This window comes from Lissotriton vulgaris, chromosome 2_1 (assembly GCF_964263255.1).
Source record: "Lissotriton vulgaris chromosome 2_1, aLisVul1.2, whole genome shotgun sequence".
Taxonomy (NCBI): domain Eukaryota; kingdom Metazoa; phylum Chordata; class Amphibia; order Caudata; family Salamandridae; genus Lissotriton; species Lissotriton vulgaris.
The window spans coordinates 1,673,345,778-1,673,355,525 of NC_141687.1; the positions used below are offsets into that span (position 1 = coordinate 1,673,345,778).

The following is a 9,748-nucleotide window of genomic DNA, read 5'->3' on the forward strand; positions in this document are numbered from 1 at the left end:
CAGAAGGGGAGAAAACCTGTGCTACCTTCGGAACAATATTAAATCAGATTGTCTTAACATGTGCAAAGATAAATGCATTCTTTCAGGCACAGGTTATAGGGTAACTTTCATATGATCTCTCTGGCCTACACCATAGAACAAAGGGCAATTTACTAGTTAGAGATGTCAGCGTTTAACCGAGAATCATTCATTGACCCTAATATTTCTATCTCTGATCCAAGAATTCAAAGTCATCTGATGAGGTATTGAACACTTTATGTTGAGTAGCATGCTACTTCGTAACTTAATGTTAGTGGTTATTTCAATGATATTTGGCTTTAATCTTGTGTCCTCAACCTTTTCCATTTTGAAGCCAATTTCATTGTAGTGAACTTAACAGCAGTTAAGTATGGTCAATTAGGACGAGATCTGTAAGTTCATGCAATAAAATTTGTGGGGTGGTAGTATCGAGGACAAATGAATATAGACAGTATACAATGTCTGGTAAGATCTAGGATACAATATAAGATTAGAGATGTGAGGTGAGCAATTAACAGGAGATACATTTAAAACAAGGGTCATGCATTTTGAATAAGAAGAATTAAGATGAGACTAGATCATGCCTGAGAAAATGGTTATAAAGAAAGGAGTTATAGAAAATAGTAAGATAAATGTAATTTCTAGGTTCATGCAGCAGTTTAGTGCTAGGTTGTGGAAGGAGTCGTCTTGTCAAGATTGCATACAGTATCATGTTGATAACAGAGAGTGAAAAATACATATAAATTATATATAATATTTCTACTACCCTGATATCGAGTGCTCACTTGCACGGGTAGCATGGTACACCATGTTGGGTTTTTGGTTGGATTGGTCGGAAGAATATTCTCTTTAGTGGAGGTGTTTCTATGTTGTGCATGATGATCAAGCTGCGGTTAGCGTGTCAGATCTGTCGAATGGATGTGATGGATGAGGAAGTGTGAGAGATGGACCTACAGCTCATGGTTAAAAGTGGTAATAGGACAAAATTAGTCATGGGCAATGGTGGTACCATGGATTTGAGACATTCTGTGGTCAGCGGTGTATAGCAGATCTCTTCAATCATCCCATGCCTGTCCATTTCACTACTCACACTTGAGAGACAGACATCTCTTAATATACTCTGTCTGGAAGCACTCTTTCTGGCAGCATTGTAGAGTGACAGCCATCTATCACTTTGCTAATATTGGACGCAATAGGCACCTATCGCTGTACTTTATCTGGAGGCACTGTAGAGCAGTGCTTCCCAAACTCTTTAGAACCACGGCCTACTTTTGAGAACAACAACCTTTTGCCACATATCTAGCTTTCGTGGACATGAGTCATTTACAGAAAGCACGTTTTCCATTGAAAAGGCCACTAAATTTGCACAGACATACAGTTTTACTGATAAAACTATATTGCAAACAAATGATAATGTGTGGAAATCAGGTTTCAGTGACTAATTGTAATTTTTGGGTCACCAAGTAAAGTATCTGGTTTTGTATCGATTCTACAAAAGTCTTTGTTTACATCAAAATTAAGAATTGTAAAAAAATGTGCTTCATTTTTGTTTTGCTTTCCTATCTGATGAATGTGTACAGCTCATTTACAGGTATTTACATTTTGTTGTATGTTACAAAAAAATGACATCCTACAGCCTTTTCTTTCACATTGGTGTACCCAATAAGACTGCCACCTAATTCACTTTACTGTTTTTTCTCTGATTGCAAAGTGAGAAGAGTTTGTGAATGCCAATTCCTGTGTCAACAAACATAAGCATCAATTTGTCAGAAGACATGGCCTGACATTTGACCTCTGTCTTTCAAGCAACTCACATGTGACAAGCTAAATATAGAATTTAAAGGACCACCTTATGCCCCACCGAATATCGGCTCGTGACCCACCAGTGTGTAGTGACCAACAATTTGGCAAACACTACTTTAGACTGACGGTCACCTATCATTGTACTCTTTGTGCCACACAAAGGCTTGGCTAATGTCAGTGGGGGCCTAGGCTGAAATACAGTGCACTGGGTCACATTTGTTTCAAAGGAGATCAGTGGTGTCAAAAGATCACTACAGGCTTGTGCACACACGTATAAGCACCACACTTGCAGTCAAGCATACTTAACAGAGCTTTTGTTTTCTCAGCACCCCTCACCTCACCCGTGGCTTCATACCCCAGTTTGTTCTGATTACAGTTTGCTGATGAACAACTCACTGGACTTCTGGTAGCAGCAGATCCCTCAGAGATCTCAAGAGCCCTTTCTGCCTTGCAACTGTACTCCCAAGATCCCTTTTACAGAGAGGAAAGAGCTTTGTGTTGGTACCCAGGAACACTTCCACACAGAGGAAGGAACCTTGTAAATCCCAAGGGCCCTCCCAAATATTAACTGCCAGGAACCCTCCTGAGGAGGAATGAGTTGTGGACCTGTACTTCAAAGAACCTTTCCAGAGGAGAGAGGAAGGAACCTTGCATCTGCACTTCCAAGAGAACCTCCTCAGAGAGGAAGAAGCCTTGCAGCACCTTTGTATCTGCAATTCCACAGAGAGGAAGGGGGCTTGGATCTGCACACAAGAGCCTATGCAGACAAAATAACTCACCTTGCATCTGTACTTCCAAGAGATCCTCCACATAGAGGAAGGTAGCCATGCATCAGTCCTCTCTTGAGCCCCTTCTACAGAGAGGAAGCCGTCTTGGATCTGTACTGCCAAAAGCCCATACGGAAAGAGGAAGGAGCTATGCATCAGAACTTGCTTGAGATCTTCCACAGAGCGGAAGCAGTCTAGGATCTGCACCCAAGAGCCCATGCAGAGAGAGGAAGCCGCCTTGCATCTGTACTTCCAAGAGAACCTCCCCAGAGAGAAAGCAGTCTTGCATCTGCACTCCCAAGAGCCCATACTGAAAGAGGAAGGAGCCATGCATCAGTACTCACATGAGATGTTCAGCAGACAGGAAGCAGTTTTGGATATGCACCCAAGAGCCCGTGCAGAGAGAGGAAGCCATCTTACATCTGTACTTCCAAGAGAACCTCCACAGAGAGGATGCCGCCTTGCATCGCTTCTCTCACGAGCCCCACCACAGGGAGGAAGTAGCCTTTCAATGGCACTCCAGTCACTGCTTCCACACAGAGCAAGGAACCTTGCATCAGTACCCCAGGAGCCCTTCCACAGAATGGAAGGTGCCTTGCAACTGTACTCCCTGAGCCCTCCAACAGAGACGAAGCAGCCTTTCATAAGTACTTCCAAGAACCCTCCCAAAGTGAGGAAGGAACCTGTCACCTCTGCTCCCAAGGACGTGCATCCTCTTAACTGGAAACAACAATTGTGTGCTGCCTCTGTTTTTAGATGCGCCATCACTTCGTTCCTGCTCACCTTTTTCACCAGGGTTTACACTGCTTTTACTTTCTTCCCACTATCACTTCCTCTCTAGGTCCCTACCCATCCATCACTTCCTGTTTATGCTTCTTCCTCCATTGTACGTCACAATCACTTTTTCTATTCTATTCCTGTAACCTGTCATCACTTCCCACCTGGGATGTTGTTCATGTGTGTACACTTCTTGTCCAGGCTCTATTCTTACTTGTGCACCGCTATCACATTTTGCAGTAAACTTTTCCCAACTTTGACTACTGATGTCATTTCCTATGCATATTATACATTTATTGGGCAACGCCTCCACTCCCAGTCTATGCCTTCTTTGTACCCTCTTTCGTGCTCTCACTTATTTGTCTTAGTTTTTGCCTGTTATTTCAGTTCCCCCAGTGGGCTTGTTTGTGTGCAACTTCATGCAGACTTTGCAAACAGCAATAATATCTCCGCCAAAAACCTTCAGATGTTTATGCAAGCGCACTCTTGAAACATCGTATCTGATTGTTGCCTTTTTCCTGTTGTTTCAGGTGGCCCCAGATATGAGCCTGCAGTTGATCGGTTCTGCTCAAAATGGAGCTAAAGTGGTGCTGTGGTCCCAGAATCGCATTCCGTACCAGACCTGGAGAATTGATTCCAACGGGCACATCTGCAACCAGATGTTCGATGGCATGATCCTGGATGTAAAAGGTAATCTGGCCGGGTGTGTGAGAGATGCTGTGACAGGCTGAGAATGCCTTTTCAATTGTTGATCTCTTGAGTTAAAAAACAATGAGGAAGGCTGGAACTGCCTTGGCAGGGGGGAAGGGATGCCACTTCTCTGTCGCGTGGGCAGTGCCTGCTACGACACCTTTCGGGCTCTTACAGAGCAGGTGCAACGGCTCAAGCACTTGAAGGCTGAGGAGTTTGATATTAGTATCAGTTATTGTTATAATTAAGATTTTTATTTGTTATATTTAATAATATTATTTTTTACAGTAGAGTCATTCCACATGATATCATTATCCGTTAATGTTAGTTTAATTCCTATTAATCGTTATTGGTGTCAATTATCATGAGTAGTAGTAATAGGATTGTCATCGTTATTTCTAAATAGGGTAAGGGGGTAAAACTGCCATCTCTGCTAGCTGAATGAGTTTTTTTTCTTTCCCAGGGGGGCAGGTTTACGACCGGGACAATGCGGTCCTCTGGGACGCGGCCGAAGAGAGACCAACACAACTGTGGACCATCGAAGTGCTATGAAGAAGTGGCTCGACTGTTCCATTGAAGGATAGAGAGAGGGGACTCTTCCTCTTCTTGGAAGCAGGCGCTAGGAGTCGATTCTTCCAGAAGTCGTCTTTCAGCTAAACTCGCCATATCATATAACAGAAGCCCAGAGGGCACAAGACTGTCTAGATGACACGCCTCCCAAACGCGGCAACCATCTTCACATGGCTTTGTGCTGACGCTATCCCAAGGACCTGTCTCAGCTGTGCCTCATGGGAAGGGACCGAAAGACTGTTGGAATGGACAAGCCATGCTGCAGAAAGTCAATGAAGCGCTCGCACTACTGCCCTGCAGTTTCTGGTGGCTGCCCTAAAGTTGCAAATGATTACATACTGTTATGCTATTGACTCTATATGCTCAGATACCTCTCTATTTCCAAAGCATTACAAAGATTCTGCCTTGGATCCTGTTGGAGTCTCATTGGAGGCTATCAGGCATGGATGTGGGTGAACAGTGTGATGAACCCCACCACCTTGTATTAGTTCATGTGACTTTGTCACTAGGACATCTTGTGGGATGCTTCCCCGACTCTATGACTTCGCCCTTCTGGGCTTTCAGGACACCTGTCCATTGTATGTATTGCATGTTTGACAAAAACTGTCTGTAATATAAGATCTATTTTTTAATTCCTGGTCTCAGTCCCATATTCTGATGCAATGCTCTGGTTTATGCTGTGGGTATTCGATACGCACACAGCTCTAGCCCGGGGTGTCTCACATTGATGGCAAATGTACCTTTAGTGGAAGCAATTACTCCAGATTACTTTGAAAGCAGAAATCTCTGAAAAAATGGTAAACGTAACATAAGAGAAGCTGAAGAACATTTTGTTGGATTAACCATTCAAGGTTTCTATTTTCAGGTCTTTTTCATAATGCCCAATTTTGAATGTCAGGCAATCATGGTGCTGTCTTGGCCTATTCCCTTTAAATTATCTATAGGCAAAATATTATCCTAATCATTATCTGACTAAACTTTTCATTTATCTCGATGCTGGGTTATATCTCAGTAATGAACCATCTCTTACAACTGTAGCAGATTGACATCGAAAATTCTCAAGACACTGACGGTGAGTACGAGCATAGGTATCTCTTTGGTGTCCTGTTTTGGTACTGTATATGGATGAGATGATACAGTGGGATAGGCAGTCCTGTGTCTAGATATGAAAGTACACAACATATTGGAAGAGAAAGAGAAGGTTGAGGTGGGAACATCTATCCTCAGGCAACACTATCTCATTGGAGTTGGCGTGACGGATTTAGATATACACAAAAGTGTAAGCTAAAGTTCCATAGGAAGTGGGCTTTCTTTTTAACATGGAGGACTTTCTTTGACTTCTAAAAAGACGATTCCACCTTTCCAGATTTACACTCTAACATTGAGTGGATAGAAGAGACGCTTTTCTTATCTAACAGCTGAAAATACATTTTGAGTGCTGCCTTACTGTTGAGCTCAACATCTAATGAAAAGGAAAGCCTGGATGGGAAACAACCTTTCCAACAAAGTTTTTACCTTGTTAAGCCTTTACAACGCATTTTTGTTGCTCTGCTATTTTTACTGTGTATATGCATTTAAAACACATGCCAATACAACGCATTTAAGGTAGGTCTCCCCCCTCATATACACTGTTTTTGAAATATAAAAACAATGTGTGGTATTAGCATGGGTTTTAAATGCATTTTCACAGTAAAAATTTAAAGTCCTCTGTTTTGCACATCGTATCGCACAAGGTAAAGGCCCAGATTATCTAAAGAATCTCCTTAGTATACATCGTCCTATCCGGAATTTAAGATCCTCCGGCACAATGTTGTTCAAAATTCCTCGAGTCAAGAGGGCCAGGATGGGTGGACGCTCATTCAGGTATTTAGCCTCCAAACAGTGGAACGAACTCCCGCTACATCTTCGAATGGAACCTTCGGAATCTAGATTCCGGGGTAAATTTAAGACATTCCTGTTTCCCATTATGTAACTTTTCCCTCCAATGGCTCTACTAACATCTGCCTCTTGAAATCCTAGCAGCAATTAGCGCGGGGACACACTGTCTTCTGTGTAACCAGGCGCTCAATAAATGGTTTATTATTATTATTATTTAAAAACATGAACGCTAAAAAAATGCGTGTAAAAGGCATGCAATGTACCATTGTACAACCGGCTCCTTGACCCCATTTATGTTCCTCATAAGTCAACTTTCATTGTCAGTTATGCTAGTTAGTCCCAAACTAAGTTTTATGCTAGGGCCAATTTCACTATTGGCATTCCATTAGCTTCACATGTGAGGACATCTTGACATCAAAATAGGGATTGTCTTGCACCGATACATAACCTGTGCTGAGAAATGCCTGATCGTAGCATGTTACTCAGTAAGTAGTCTGATATTCCACCACTCTGCCCTTCTAAAAGATAGTGTTGTAGAGCCTGAATAATTAGACCTGATATTTTAGGTTGGATCAGGTGACAAAGTAAAGACTTTAACTGAAACAATGCCTAGCACTTCATTAGGTGAAGAGACTACAAAAGAGATAGATGGCCTACTCTACATTGTATTTTCAGCTGCAAACACCCCCAGTTACGGCTGCCAGCATTTCACAAAAGTTTACTGGGCATTATAAATGGTTTTACAACTGGGGTGTAGTCTGCCACAAATGCGGGGAACCTTGTAGTAGTCAATCCCATGCAAGCGATGAGAAGTGGGCAGTACAAAGTGTAATTAGCCTTTGTACGTTTGGGAATGCCAACAAACTTATATTTGTTATGGCTCTCAATCTCTTGTGAAACCAATTCTTTGCTGGAAATGGCTGTAGATTTACTATATCCAAGTGCAGTCCCCTTCCAGGATGCTAATGTGGGTGTGTAGAGAAAGAACTTTCTTCTAGGGTAAAAAATGCTTCCCCTTGGAGGAAAACAAAAACAAATGTGTGTCTCAAAGTGCTTACATCTACGAAATTTAGGTTTATGCACATGTGGAATAGAAGCAATGGAAACATCTCATGACATTACCACTAGTGTGTCTCCAGACCTGTGTCTAGGGCATCTTTCCAGGTGTATTACTGGGAATATTTGTGAATTCCAAGTAGTAGCAACTCTGCACCCATAAGTACTTTATAGGTTAAAGATATACTGCTTTCTTTGAAAACTGGATTTTCATAAAGTATTTTGGTGAATGACCTCCTGACGTCAGTAGATGTGCTAACTGTGTCCGCCTCTTTTCAAGCCTCAACCTCTTTCATAGACCTACATGTATTATATTGCAGCATCTGTAGAGCACTTAATACCACTGAGAAGGTGGTGAATCACTCATATTTACATTGGGTTCATAGGTGCTCTCTCAGAGTGTTGGCTAGAAGTTTACTGAATGTAGTATGTCCTATATAGGGCATGTTGGTAAGGAGCATGAGGTTGAATGACATACTTCAAACCGGGTTTAGTGTACATCAATTCACTTACGTGATGCCTTATTGATCATTTGGACAGATGGATCTTCTGCCAGTTTCCATATTTTTCAGAAGTAGAACTGTCAAAAGGGGGAGCAGCCTGACATTAAAATGTCTAGTTTGGCAAAAGTTGTAGAGTTTCCGTTGAAGGAACATTTGGCCAATCAAAAAAATTATTTGATGGGTAATCCACATTTCTTTGAAGGTGAATCACCTATCAAATCAAATCAGGTGTTTGTTAAGCATGACTACTCACCCGTAAGGGTCTCAAGGTGCTAGGGGGGGGTCACAGGTTCCAGTCCATCAAGAAGGGGGTCTGTCGAAGAGCTAGGTTTCGAGGTTTCTTGCGAAGATGGGGAGTGATGTTATCTGTCTGAGGTGGAGCAGAAGGTATTTTCAGGCACTGGCCTCGCGGAAGGAGAAGGAGTGGCCTCCTGATCTGGTCTTTCTGGTGCGGGGGACCACGGCATAGGAGAGCTGGGCTGATCGTAGGGTCCTTTGGGGTGCGTGGAATTTGAGTCAGGTATGCTGTTCCGGTGTTGTGGAAGGCCTTGTGAGCATGGGTTAGTATCTTGAAGGTGACTCTAGCTTCGATGGGGAGCCAGTAGAGTGTGCGCAGGTGCTGGAGGATGTGGCAGTGGCTTGGCAGGTTGAGGACCAGTCTTGCGGCGGCGTTTTGGATGTTCTGTAGCTTGTGGGTGAGGTTTTTGTTTATTCCGGGATAGTGTGTGTTGCCGTAGTCGAGCCTGCTAGTGACCAGGGCGTGAGTGACGCTCTTTCTGTGTTCAAGGTGGATCCATTTGAAGGTCCTACGTAGGAGACGGATGGTGTGGAAGCAGGAGGACGAGATGAAGTTGATCTTGTGGTCCATTTTGAGCTCTGAGTCCAGGATGATTCCCAGGTTGCGTGCGTGGTCCGTGGGGGGGGGGGGGGGGGGGGGGGGCTGGCATCCGAAGGCAGGGGGCCACCAGGTGTTGTTCCAGGCGTCTGGGTTTGGGCCCATGATGAGTACTTCCATTTTGTTTGTATTTAGTTGTAGGCAGCTGTTTTTCATCCATTTGGCGATGGCTTCCATGCCTTCTCGAAAGTTGTGTCTGGTGGTGTTGGGTTTGTTGGATAGGGAGAGGATGAGTTGGGTGTTGTCTGCGTATGACACAATGTTGAGTCCGTAGGGTCTGAAGATGGGGGCGAGCTGAGCCATGTAGACTTTGAAGAGCGTTGGGCTGAGGTAGGACCCATGGGGCACTCCGCAGGTGATAGGTGTAGGGTCTGAGAGGAAAGGGGGGAGTCTGACCTTCTGCTTTCTGCCGGAGAGGAAGGAGCAGATCCAGTCGAGGGCCTTGTCTTGGATTCCTGCGTCTTGGAGTCTGCGTATTAGGGTGCGGTGAGAGACTGTGTTGAACGCCGCTGAGAGGTCAAGGAGGATGAGGGTAGGCATGAGCGGATTTTGCGGATTGGCAATCCGCGAATTTGCGGATTTGCAAACTCGCAATCCGCAAAATCCGCGAATTCCCGCGAATTTGCGGATTTTTTTTTTTTTTTGTGTTCGCCCGTGTTTCTGCCAGTTCGCGAGGGTTTTTACAATTTCGCAATTTGCGAACTTACCTGTCGGGTCGCAAGTTTTGCGAACTTGTTGTTTCTACGTGTCCAACCTGTTTGGGACACTCTTCTTCATCACTGCCACTCTCT

The 9,748-nt window shown here is 43.8% G+C and overlaps 1 protein-coding gene across 1 annotated transcript in view; it reads left to right on the forward strand.

The window, feature by feature from the left end:
- CRYBG2 (crystallin beta-gamma domain containing 2) overlaps positions 1-5,257 on the forward strand; it is a 467,695-nt gene extending 462,438 nt beyond the window's left edge. The window contains exons 21-22 of the mRNA XM_086957632.1: positions 3,896-4,055; positions 4,519-5,257. Of these exons, the coding sequence (XP_086813758.1) occupies positions 3,896-4,055; positions 4,519-4,607 (249 nt within the window). The 3' untranslated portion in view covers positions 4,608-5,257. The remainder of the gene's footprint in view (positions 1-3,895; positions 4,056-4,518) is intronic.
- The last annotated feature ends 4,491 nt before the right edge of the window (positions 5,258-9,748 follow it).